The sequence below is a fragment of the Sorghum bicolor genome, chromosome 4 (genome assembly GCF_000003195.3).
Source record: "Sorghum bicolor cultivar BTx623 chromosome 4, Sorghum_bicolor_NCBIv3, whole genome shotgun sequence".
Taxonomy (NCBI): Eukaryota; Viridiplantae; Streptophyta; class Magnoliopsida; order Poales; family Poaceae; genus Sorghum; species Sorghum bicolor.
In genome coordinates this window covers 5,641,523-5,654,525 of record NC_012873.2, presented here as the reverse complement: position 1 = coordinate 5,654,525, position 13,003 = coordinate 5,641,523, and the positions used below count along the sequence as shown (strand labels likewise).

At 42.3% G+C, this 13,003-nt stretch overlaps 3 protein-coding genes across 8 annotated transcripts; 1 reads left to right on the top strand and 2 right to left on the bottom strand.

Annotated features, from left to right (window-relative positions):
• On the bottom strand, window positions 3,389–4,482 carry LOC8077645 (E3 ubiquitin-protein ligase RNF181). The gene has a single exon (XM_002451638.2). The coding sequence runs from the start codon at window positions 4,098–4,100 to the stop codon at window positions 3,501–3,503; it is 600 nt and encodes a 199-aa protein (XP_002451683.1). The 5' UTR covers window positions 4,101–4,482; the 3' UTR covers window positions 3,389–3,500.
• LOC8079423 lies at window positions 5,120–7,228 on the bottom strand. Of its 2 annotated transcripts, XM_002451637.2 has the most exons (5): window positions 7,031–7,227; window positions 6,630–6,682; window positions 5,891–6,079; window positions 5,717–5,797; window positions 5,147–5,640 (listed from the first exon to the last, which is right to left on the bottom strand). In XM_002451637.2, the coding sequence occupies exons 1-5, from the start codon at window positions 7,082–7,084 to the stop codon at window positions 5,475–5,477; spliced, it is 543 nt and encodes a 180-aa protein (XP_002451682.1). In that variant the 5' UTR covers window positions 7,085–7,227; the 3' UTR covers window positions 5,147–5,474. The 2 variants fall into 2 exon arrangements, with proteins under 2 accessions (XP_021315313.1, XP_002451682.1); XM_021459638.1 differs by having other exon boundaries at window positions 5,120–5,640; window positions 5,717–6,079; window positions 7,031–7,228.
• LOC8079422 lies at window positions 7,258–11,554 on the top strand. 5 transcript variants are annotated; one of them, XR_002452386.1, is made up of 4 exons: window positions 7,258–8,695; window positions 9,759–9,862; window positions 10,227–10,312; window positions 10,527–11,547. XR_002452386.1 is itself a non-coding variant. In XM_002453380.2 (1 exon), exon 1 carries the CDS (start codon window positions 7,322–7,324, stop codon window positions 8,633–8,635), a length of 1,314 nt encoding a protein of 437 aa, XP_002453425.2. In that variant the 5' UTR covers window positions 7,259–7,321; the 3' UTR covers window positions 8,636–9,059. The 5 variants fall into 5 exon arrangements, 1 of the variants encoding a protein (XP_002453425.2); XR_002452387.1 differs by having other exon boundaries at window positions 10,256–10,312; window positions 10,527–11,443; XR_002452384.1 differs by having other exon boundaries at window positions 9,759–10,312; window positions 10,527–11,554.

Here is a 13,003-nt window from a genome sequence, read left to right as displayed (position 1 = left end):
ATGCTGCTTATCACCCTGAGACAACGATGCGGGCAAGGAGAGCTTCCAAGCCGACTATAGATTTCCATCTGGCACTAACATGATGGGCCGGCCCGAGCACGACACTAAAAAGCACGGTCCAGACACGGCACGGCCCGATGGTAGTGCCGTGTCTGGGCCGCAACTTCGGCCCGCAGTGCCGGCACGGGCACGGCACGGTTAATAGGCTGGCACGACGTTGGCACGATTATTTCTATCATCTGATACTTTGAGGATAAATCATTACCATTGAATATATTCTGAGTCATGTATATAAGCATCACACAACCCTTTCAAACCCTAAGGGCACTCACAATGCAGACTCTATCGTAGAGTCTAAAGTTATTTATTACCTCGAACAATGTGGACTTAAAGTCTAAATAAGACTTGGAGTCTTATTTTTTCTACCTCTTTCTTCAATAAATATGCTGCCACATCAGCAAAATACCATAAATAATATGTAATTAAGTGTCTTGGACTCTGTGATAGAGTCTTGCATTGTGAGTGCCCTAACTTCCTAATCGGCGGCGCAGACGCATCCTTGTTACGTCCACTCTTTCTCCCGCCTGACTATACGACAGCGGTGGCGCTCGTCTTCTCCTTGAGGCAAGGCGCAGTGAGCTTCTCAACTTCTCCCGAAGCCACGGGCCGCACGGGCACGATGGGCCACCGTGTCTATCGGCACGGCACGGCACGGTTAAGGAGCTATAGTGTCGTGCCTGGGCCAAGAGTTTGGCACGATGGCCCGAGACGGCACGGCACGATAGACATAGTGCCGTATAGTGCCAGGGCCGGGCCGCCCATTTGGCCAAGTATAAAGCCGACCATGCACTACGAGGGACAAGAAGGGTAGGCACAACGTTTGCCTATAATTTGCGAAACGAATCTTTTGAGTTTAATTAGTTCATAATTAGACAATAATTGTCAAATACAAACAAAAAATGCTACAATGTTCATTTTGTAAAAAAATTTATAACAAAACAAGCCGACATACCACTTATCGCGTCTTTCACTCTAGCAGTGTCATCTATGGGTGAAAACCGATCCACTACACAACAACTGTATTTGGACAGTCGTTGTGTCTTCGACTTTGGACCCGCTGTTAGGAGGCTCACGAGTGGTCTACCAATGGAAGTCGGAGCTGCTGGTACTGGTAGCTTTGCTACTATGCTCGGCAACGATGACACTTAGTAGGGTGTCGTGTTTGTGCTTAGCCGCGTTAGGTGGGTTGGTTAGTCACTCGAGTGCTCTTTGGACATCCTGTTTGGTTAACCTTGCTTGTACATAAAATTCATTCGACTTAATTGAGCGGCAGCCTCTGTTTTGAAAAAACTTTGCCCAAAGTTGACTTGGTTATTTTTGTGATGTCCAGAAGTCGGCTCCCGTAGGATTGGCATTGTTTTTGTAGTTAGTGGTGTCATGTATAGCTGAAGAGAATGTTATGCGCTCTTTATTTTTGGTCAAAAAGTTCTGGAATATGGTTCTTGAATGCTCGTGATTATGCCTGGAGGTCACAAATTGGTTGGGGTTAAGATCAGTCTACTGGATTGGCGCACCCATGATCGATGTTGTTTGAAGACAAAGCAAATAAACTAAAAAATGGTATCAATGCAAAAGATGCAGCGTTCCGTGAGTTTCTGTCCTCTTTTGACTCCGTGTGTCAAGATAGTTCAGCCATGCTTCCACTGTTTGCTTTCACCTGAACAGAAGGCATCACCAAGGGCAAGAAAGAAAGCACGTCAGGACAAGGTCGCTAACTCCACATTAGTTCTCTACAACCTATCAAAATCCTTGCTGAACCTACATGCTGAATTACTTACTCTCCCGGGAGCTTCAGTCCAGGACAACACTCTGCTTCCCAAACAGGTCTGAACCTGTTAAATAATGCTGCTGATTTACGATGTCCTTTTGTTGCCCCTCTCTATCGAGCTATGTCTTCTCCTCTCTCTCTCTTTTTTTTAACATACTCCTAGAGAGATTAGTGCACGTGGAGCTGCTGCCTTTCAGCAAGTAGATGCTTCATAGCATATATTGGGGTTATTCTGAACTATGCAGCGGTGTTCTTATTTCAACAAGCTTTTGCAGCCTACAATTTGCTTGAGATCTACGTATATATCTGTTTGCCACAATCTGGGTATTGATCTTGAGATGCTGAAGTTTAGGGTGCTGCTGTGTACTATATGATCAATCTGCTGTGTATTGAGAACATCAGATAAAGTGTCTTCTGTAACATGTTCATGTTGACCTATTAGATAAAAGTAATGTGCCATCACCTAATATTAGGTTTTGAGTCTTTCTCTATTGACCATATTGATTCTATCGTATCTATCTCAACGTTATTCCATTTGTCAAACAAAATCACAAAGGTGTTATCAGACGCGATGGACGCGTGCAAATCACTAGTATGCTTTAAATAAAACTGTACCGGCTCAATTGTGTGCTCTTTGCTATCCTATCTCTTTAGTACTCCAAATTTTACCTTCAGGTGAATGCCAGTCAGTTTTCACTGGATTAATAACTGAGCCAATTGTATGTTAATGTTTTGCCTGTGTGTTTCCTGCCTACTACAGGTACATAATGACGTGATTGCATACTTTTCATAGGCGATATGATGTTATGTAAAATAAATTGCACACTATAAATGCACGTACTCATCCAAGGTGCCTGCCTATGCCTTGTGAAGAGGAAGGTGGAGCCGTCGAGAGGACAGTACTCCTAGAGGGCTGAAATTGGCACCCAAGGCCGATGCTAGCTAGGAGGCAGTCATTGCCAAGCACACATACTCCTAGTTTAGGTTGTGCTCTCTGATGTGCTAGGCAGTTGTAAATTCTTAACAAGGGGAATTTGGAAACCTGCATGCAAGGTTTTTAGTTTCGTTATCGTAAAAATTTCGGCCACCACCGAAATTACCGAATTTCGAAATTCGGCCGAAATTTCGCCGAAATTTTTTTAGAGACTAGCACATGAAGTATGCTTTTATTTTTAAAAAAATTAGATCTAAACAAGTATCAATATGATTTATGATTACACATTTATTGAATAGAAGAATATGCAATATAAACAATAAAAAATATGAGTCTAAAGTTATATAGCACATGTATTAGTATATAATAAAATTTCGGATTTTTCTTTCGGCCACCACCGAAATTACCGAAATTCGCGAAATTTCGGTGAAATTTCGCCGAAATTTTGAACCCTGCCTGCATGCATGAGTCAGCGCTGCTCTATCAAGTATGATTAGAATTGTAAGAAAAAGGGAAATGGCATGCATGATTAGAATTGTTTAAGCAAGCGAGCGAGATAATAAAATAGCCCCACTAAGAATCGCGGATTACAAGTTGAGTAAGTGTATACGAGGTGATCTAGTAGATGAGATTGAAATACTGTATGCATCGTTTCATTACATTACATTACAATAGACTGAATAATAGTAAGATGGAGAAGATAAACAGGAGCATCAGGTCTGACGACAGCATCTACCACTAGCTTTCCTCTCTGGTGAATGGTGATTGCACCCGTGACCAGGGGAATGAAAGCCAGTCGTCGTAACTCCTCCTCCTCCTCCTCCTGGGCCTCCTCTGTCCTTCTTCTTCTTCCTCCTCTTCTGTGGAAAGGGAAAGGGACAGCTGGTGTCGACAGACAGGACAGGCGGCCTTAAGGCGAAGCCATTGCAAGATGCAGTGCTGGTGAAAGGCGTGGGAGCAGCTGGGCATGGCCCTGAGGGTGAGGGGAGCGGGAGCAGCAGCGAAGTCCTCGAGGCAGATGGCGCAGCAGTCGGTGGGTGTGGTGGGTGTCACCTTCACCTCAGGCAGCAGGCGCAGGATGGCGTCCTCGATGACGGCGCGACCACGCTTGCCTTGCTCGGTGGTGACACTGACAGGTCCTTGGAATCCCACTTGCACTACTTCTGGATCTGGATGCGGGGCAGCTGTAGGAAGATTGGGGAGTATGTGCATCCACACCTCCTGCTGCCTGGTGGTGTATGTCCGGCCGCCATAGAAATAGGAGCCATAGGTGAAGATGCTCTCCGCCGCCGGAAAGTCCCCAAATCCCCAACCTTCACCTTGTGGTGGCTCTTCCATTGTTGTGTTGGGACTTGGGAGAGGAGAAGTGAAAGCGGACGGACGCACGGACGGGGCGAGCGACCGACCGTAATATAGGCGCTGGCGGCAGTCGTATGGATGGGGATGGGGCGGGATCGGAGTCGGAGTCGGACCGGACGGCAATCCAACCGGGGGAAGTCAACCCGATGAATCCCGGGCGGGAGGAGCCTCAGCTGCTGCCGGGTATCCTTTCCACGGGACAGCGCGAAGAAGGCGAGTGGTATGGCTAGCAGTAGCAGGGGAAGCAGCAGCAAGTATGGCAGGAGCTGGACGGCCATGTCAAGCTCGAGCTCTGATGCTTGGGCCTTGTTTAGTTCAAAAAAAATTATGCAAAATTTTTTAAATTTCTGTCACATTGAATCTTGTGGTACATGGATCATTAAATATAAATAAAAAATAATTAATTGAATAATTTATCTATAATTTGCGAGACAAATTTTTTGAGTCTACCTAGTTCATGATTGAAAAATATTTGTCAAATATAAACGAAAATGCTACTGTGTCTATTTTGTAAAAATTTTTAGAAGTAAGCAAGGCCCTGTCGATGACACACACTGACACACACGCTGCTTATTATCAGCGCGGCTGGACGCAGAGCAATCACCAAAGCTCGCTTGTGTGAGCATGAATCATCTCCGAGATGCCAGACACATCGCCTCGAACCCACTTTCGACACAAGTAAGAAATGATAGTGTGAATCATGAACTACATACTGATGAAACTGGCAACGCATTACATATGCATCCATTTTCATGTACATCCTCATGCTTGAGTTCAAACGGAATCACTCCTCTCATGTATTGTCCTAATCTTATTTATTTTACTATAATTTCATTTTCAATGTTGGAGCTCTGCATTGTTCTGATCAACCACAATATCTTCGTAACACATACAATTTTTTTTCCAAATACTTTAAAGAATTCCTCTTTGACACGTCCTTCTACAAACAGAACAAACGTACTGTGTGACGAGGAAGAATACAATGCAGAACAAAGAAATGCACCAAACAGAGCACCGGTACAACATTTCCAGATGAACGGTAATAGCCAAAGCATAGTCAATACGGACAACCTGACAGTTTGATACAAGACGTGTTACATTGGTATCAAAATTTGGACATCTTTCAGAATTTTCTTTAGAAATTTGCAGCACAAATCCATACAAAATAGATAACTGAAACCGCACAGGTGTGCTAATCATCACATCTCCACACCAAAGGATATACTGCATCACATCTCACATGCCAGATTGATTCCATTCAAACACATCGATCCAAAGTCTCTTGACCATATATATGCTGTTGAGATGATGGTCTAAACACAGATTCAGAAAATGTGCTATTCCACCCAGCACTTAGCCTAGAAAATTGCCTTTAGATGACAGGAGACGCAAAGCCTTACTGGCATTCTTCAAAACTGCATTTGATCTTGGAACCCGATTTTTCCTTTGCTCCAAGAAATCTAGGGCATTCTTCACATGTTGCGTTGACCGGACATCTTTCAGCAGAATAGTTTCAGGCCTGATAAACACAGGGACCACTGGCATAAGTATCATTTCAGAAACTTTATATTTAATGACAGGAACATTAAACATACCCATCAGTTTTCATTCTCTTCTTCCGTTTCTGAACCTTCTGCTTTACATTTTCTTCCTCAGAATCTGATGCGAAAGTTTGTCTGAGAGTGTGAGATGAAGACAAAGTAACCAATGAAGTCCATGTCAAAAACAAAGGTTTTAGTAAAAAATGATAGAGCAAGAAGTGCACATACTTCTCACGAGCTGCTAGAATTTCAATTACACTAGTAGGGAGCATGCCCGGCATAGTATTTGTCTCCTCATTCTCCTCACTTTGTTTGGTATCTTCATCTTCTACTTCCTTTGGCGCCTTCTTATCTGGTTTAGAGGATGTTCTTCGTTGGGCCCAACGCTTCCTCCGCTCCTTTCCTTCCCGTGTTACTCTGTAAGGACACGCCACATGGCATACGACATTATTATCTCCGCGATACAAAAATCAGATAACAAATAAAAAAAAGTAATAGCACCCTGATGACCTGAAGAAAATGAGATTCAGATAGGCAATTCATATGAGTTACACAAAAAGGTTACCCACAAATATATAACAGTTATACCATTGGATTGGATGGCCACAGAACACACCATGAGTTATACACAAAACTATGTAAACATCTAAAACAAAGAAATTGTAAATGTTAAAAGCTCGACATTTAGGCATAACATTACAAAGGAGAGATCTCCATTCGGTCACGGTCCAAAACAATACTTACATCTACTGAAATCAAGAGAGCCGAGAACGAATAAGTATAATTACAGCAGGGAATAAGGAATCTAGCATAGTCCACGAAGACAAGCTGAACTAGTCTCCATAGCAAGCATCAAGTGGCAACTACTCACATACAGTCTACAGAAACAAGAACAGATCAAAGTAGCACATTGGGCAGCAGAAGGTCCATCCAGTCATCAGCTGTAAAGTAAGCATAAGAAACACACCTGATGGCACTGTCCTTCTCAACTTTACTGATCTCTTCGTGCTTCTCAACAGCCTAAAAGACAATAACAAGGTTAAAGCACTCAGTATTTTTTTTTTTTTTTGAAGAATCTGGAGGGGGTTTACCCCCTACAGTTTAATTATTAGATTGGATAAACAAGAAGTATAAGTACAGCGAAAAGTAAAGCAAAGTAGGGACTCAGTATTTTCTACTGTATACATATCTCAACAAGTCAACATGGAGCTTGAAGCGTGAAGAAGAAACAGAGGTACACAATACTCTTACGGGACTATCTGCGCGTCTACCCATCGTCTGCTTGAGCGGAATACACAAGCGAATCGTACGTAATCGTGATCTACATCTACTTCGCGTAGGGTCGAGTGGGGAGAGGACTAGAGGTACCTGGACGGCGGTGAGCTCCTCGGGGGCGCCGTCGGAATCGCTTCCGCTGTCCATTTGAGCCGGCTCCTGTCTCTTTCCCCTCTTTTCTTTCACCGGATGAGAGCGCCGGGAGCTTCCGCTGGCAGTACCCCCCGCCGCCGCCGCCGCCGAGAGGGTTTCAAGCGTTTCGAACACACAGTGGAAGAGAGGAGGAGACCGAAGCCTTAGCTGGGTATATGTGCTGGGCCTGGGCTTTGCTAATCTTGTCGGCTCTGAGCCCATCCAGATTTGGGCCTGTTGGGCCTATTCTAGATGCGGCCCTCGACTGAAAGCCCGGCCTTTGACAGTCGACACACAGTGGTAGAGAGGAGACCGAAGTCGAGCTCCATCCGCCGGACACCGGTAACCCTCACGCCGGCACGCCGCCGCCGGAGCGCCATGATCCACCTTCGGAAGCGCATCGTCTCCCTCCTCCCCCGGACACCAACCCGCGTCCCTTGCCCCCACAACTCCCCGCTCTTCTATCCCCACCGCCTTCTCTCCGCCACCAAATGCGTCGCTACAACTACAAACCAGTTCGCCGTCGAGGACTACCTCGTCGCCACCTGCGGCCTCACCCGAGCACAGGCGCTCAAGGCGTCGTTGAGAATCTCCCATCTGAAGGACGCCTCGAGGCCCGACGCGGTCGTGGCCTTCCTCTCCAACCTCGGTCTCTCCAGCGCCGAGGTCACCGCTGTCGTCACCAGGGACCCCAAGGTCCTCTGCTCCGACGTGGAACGAACCCTCACCGCCCGCGTCGCCGAGCTCACCGACCTCGGGCTGTCACGTCCGGAGATCATCCGCCTCCTCATCGTTGGCATGAACCACTTCCGCCACGGCTCGCTTCGCCTCAATGTTGAGTTTTGGATCTCGGTCTTTGGCTCCCTAGACGAGCTCATGCGGGTGCTCAGAATTAACAACGTTCTCCTCAGCAAAAACATTGAGAAGGTGTGCAAGCCCAACTTGGCGCTCATTCAGAAATGTGGTATAGATGTTTCTGAGATCCCCAAAAGCTTCATGTCCCGGGTGCTCACCGTGGACCCTAAGAGGCTGCTGGAAGCTTTGGCTCACCTTCATGAGTATAGAATCCAGCAGGGCTCGCAATTGTTCATCCGCGGGCTCTATACATTTGCGATCCTTGGCAGTGAGAAGATAACCAAGAGGATACAGCTGTTTGAGAAGCTTGGATGGTCAAAGGATCATATAGTATCAGCGGTAAAGAGTGACCCAAATATATTGGGTTTCACCGAGGAAAGGGTTCGAAGAAGCATGGAATTCTTGATCGGGGTCGTTGGATTGGAGGTACAATACATTGCACAAAGGCCAGCACTGATAACTTGTAGCATTGACCGACGGTTGCTGCCACGGAACTGTCTGATGAATTTTCTCAGGGCAAAGGGGCTGTTCAATGACAAGCCTACCTTCTTTTCTGTTGCCTCTTTAAGCGATAAGAAATTTCGACGTCGATACGTGCATCCTTACGAGGAGAGATTTCCAGGCCTTGCTGCTGCTTTTGCTTCTAGCAGTGCTGGAGAACACCAATGGGAACGGCTATATAAGATGACAGGCGAAAATAGAGAGAGCTGACACTTGTTCTGGAAAGTGCTATTAGGAACCTGTTGCAAGCTTTGTTTTTCATCCCCATTGGTCAGTCGTTTTGAAATCTAATGTTCTAGCATTTTGCTATTGGCGACTGGCTTAATAAGTGTTATTAAATGTACGTTAGTGATGTACTATTTGTTTCACTAGGTTCTAATTTGCTGCCTCCCTTCTGAGAAACAACTTTTGATGTGATGGCATCCGTACAAGTTTATTAACTTGCCAGGACTGTCTCAAGTCTGAGCCCAACTTTCTTCCTGTACATACCCTTATTGTTAAGTTTCAGAAATTTCCATTCATTTCTTCTTATGCTTCAGGAAGATTAATTGTGTTTGTGGAGTTCTTCCCACCATTTTCTTTGTACCACATAATCTATGAGCTCTCCACCTCCAGCAATGGGGTTTTGTTTGAACTTCTCTAGTGTACAACTGGGAGACGAGTGATCTTGAAAATGGAATTTTAATCCTGCTAATCACAATGGTACCTGAGTGGGCTATGTTTTTTTCTTGACATCGCATTCAGATGAATTTGGTTGCCTCCAAATTGGAATTAGAAACATGTCAATAGCTTCTTGCCCGGACAGGAGCCATCAGACCCTTCATAAGCTGTCCACACAGCCTCAAGAATTTGAAGCTTCAATTGAAATTGACAGGACATTCATTTTGAGAGAGGCGCACCCCAAATCTTTCTATCTGTATGTGTTATGTTCTGTGGGCATAGGGCTTAGAAGAGGGTTGCAGATACCGTTCAGTGTTCACCCACATCCATTAAGATGTAGTTGTGTGCCCGTAAGTGACCTAGGTATTAGATTTGAAAGTTTTTTTCTCCTTTGTCTTCTAGGTATGATCTTTTGATAATATATTAATCTCAGTTCATTATATTAGTTGCATAGAGCATACATTTTAATGTTATTCTTAACTTGATCTATTTAACACTTTAGCGCAACCCCTCCCCCCTCCCCAACAGATACACACAACCAAGCTTGGATGCCGCATATACTTTGATGTTATTTAAACTGAATTTAGTTAATATCAGTTGAAATTACTTCTGCGTGAATGTCTTTTCACTAAATCTGTTGCATTATGATGCGGTTTCCCCTCTTTCTTTTCAGAAAGAGTTGATATATTCTTGCAACAACCAGATTGTCATTGTTCGGTCATAATTGACAAGGAAATGCAGACAAAGTTACTGTCAAGGCTTCCCAATTTCTATCCAGTAAGGGCAATGTTTTGGACTTCTTGGTTCAAATGGTGCTGGAAAAACCTCTCATTAGCATGTTATGGAAATCATATTTTGTATAGTAAATTTCTTGAGCCTCTTATTGACCTTGAGTAGTAGGATGTTAATGTTATGTTTGGTATCTACAGTAGTATTTTAACCTCTTGGTGCTTAGAGGGAAAATGAAATTCAAATATCCCTTTCAAAAAAAAAAAAAAATTGAACAATTTTAAGAGTGCAGCCATACATTTATTTAAATAAGGCAACATCAATAAGAGGTTCATGTAGGAATATATTAAAATTCTATTATTTGCTTTTTTTTTTTTGCAGCGGTTTATTTTTAGCTTTTGTTGATGTGCAGATATGATTGATTTTTTATTGCTACTTCAGATTATGAAATTTCCTTGTCCTGACAACAGCTGACTGGACTTACTAAACCTACATCTGGTATGACTTATATTGATGGAATGTACATACAAGAATAGGTGTTTGTCCAGAGTTTGAGTAATTTTAGCTCCTACTAAACCTACACTATTCTCCTTTTTTTTCAAAATGAGAGAAAATCCCTTACAAGATATGGAACTATATATTGTTGTCGTACGATCTAATGTGGAATATTTTTTACTTGTGATCACTACTACATTTCATATTCTCCATGCAGCTTACTGTGGGAAACACTAACTGGCTGAGGGCATTTGATGTTCTATGGCAGACTAGAGAGATTGAACGGTGCAGCATCAGTATTAGGCATTAGCTAGGTACTGCCTGGGTACAGAGTGCTCTGCTATTTTGTTTTCATGAGTCTGATATACTTCTATTTCCAAGGGTTAGATATATTTCATTTTCCAAGCTGAAGTACCATGCATTATTAAGTTTATTTGAAGATGTATGCCACTTTCATATTTTAATCGATTTATTTACCTTATCATTGAGAGTCTAGAAACCATTTGTGATAAGTCCATGTTACCATAGATACTAGATTTCAATTGGTTCAAAAGCCATTGGTAATGCAGCCTGTCTTGAGCTGACACACTTTGAAAACTCCAAATTCGAAATGTAAGGTTGCTATCATATATCTGCATATTTGTAACTTACCATGTATCCTAGTTTACAAGTGGAAGTTCAGACTGTCATCTTCTTATTCAAAAAGAGTGATAAAATAAGTTCTCATATATTGTTTGGATGGGATTGTCGCTTATTGTGTTGTTGCTATTAGTCATTCATCCACATTCTGGATTAAACCAAAATAATTGTCCTGGCGTAGCAACTAGAAAGTAGTAAAGGACTCAAAGTTTTCTATTTCTTTTCTCCAGGCTGCAGAACAATCTCTAAAAGTAGCAAAGTACCACAAGTTAGTTACCAATTAACTTTTAGAAATATTGACTTCAAAAAGGCTACCACTAGGGCATTTGGTTGTAATTATCATATTTATGACTCAGCATCCACCCAAATAATTAGGGTTCAATCTAATCATGGAAACTTTTTTTTAATAAAAAAACACCAAGGTTTTGTTTGGATGTTGTTAGATTCACCTAAGTCCACCCCAACACATATACGAATCTGATTACATCCAAACAAAACGTAACATGGATAGTGCACCCTCTTGGACCCTTCTATTATTATCAGCCATTAAGGCCTTATTTAGTTTGAGGCTGAAAAGTTTTTGGATGTCACATCGAATGTCACGTGAGGGTGTCGTATGGGGTGTTCGGATACTAATAGAAAAATAAATTACTGAATCCATCAAGAAACCATGAGACGAATTTATTAAGCTTAATTAACCTGTCATTAGCATATGTGTTAGTGTACCAATTAGTGTCTAATTATAAATTAATTAGACTTAAAAAGAATCGTCTCGCTAATCTGTGCAATTAGTTTTTTTATTTTATCTACATTTAATATTCTATGTATGTGTCCAAATATTTGATAAAATAGGATGAAAGTTTTTTTTTTAAAAAAAAACTAAACAAAGCCTGAACTCGGTAGTTATGGAATAAACCCACCGCTTTAGGTCAACAATAGATGCAGCAAGGTCATGCAAATACACACACGGTGAGGTTCACGGGATTCAATCAACAAACAAGGCGTCGTCTGTCTAACGACAAAATTCAACACGTCACCATCGGTCCAACATCAGCTGTCATGTTCTGTCCTGCTATGTGCCGTGTAATCTGCGATTTCATTCATGACTAAGGTCTTGTTTAGATGTATTTTTTTAAGTTTGATATTGTAGCACTTTCATTTGTATTTGATAAATATTATTTAACCATTAACTAACTAAGTTTAAAAGATTCTCTCGCAATTTATAAGTAAACTATGTAATTAGTTATTTTTTAACTATATTTAATACTTCATGCATACATCTAAAGATTCGATATGATAAAGAACTTATAAACTTTTGAAATTTTAGGTATGTCTAAATAAGGTCTAAGCAGAGATGTTAGAACAGGTCAACGCATGCAGCCGGAGCTTCAGGCGGCGAAACTGACGGAACCCTCGATCGATTGCTCAAAAAATAAAAAAAAAAAACCCTTTCACAAGCAAAGCACCAGAATAATACAAATCGACACCTGGGCCCGTGATGGGGAGCGTCGAGCGTGCAAATCATTTCGTGATCGCTTTGCGATAGTATTTGTGTCTGTAGCGCGCCTAACTAATAAATGGGGCCGACAAGAGAGCTCTTTTGTACGATTGTTAATTATTGCTGATTGCTGATAGTGATGCCCAAGGCTGGATTTAGTGTGGGACACTTGCTTCTTTTTGCTGTTCTTTTCATTGCCCTTTTTGCTTTGCGTGGGCAAAGGCGGATTAACAAGCAAAGGCGATATTAAAACTCACTATTTACCTATGTTAGGTTTTGTTTGCTCTGCACGTTATCATGAGTTAAAAATGTAGATGTAATAATGTGTAAACCGACACAATTATGAGTTATATTATCATTCCTGTATGAATACTATAAGAATTTAGTTTTTTTTTGCGAGACTTAGTAAAGACACAAACATCTATATATACGAGCACATATTTATTTTTATGAGTGCACATACCACTATAAGTACATCCGAAGAATTGAATGTTCAACAAATCTCGAGCAAACATCTCATTGTCGACGAGCGCGTTGTCTACCATTGAAAAAAATAG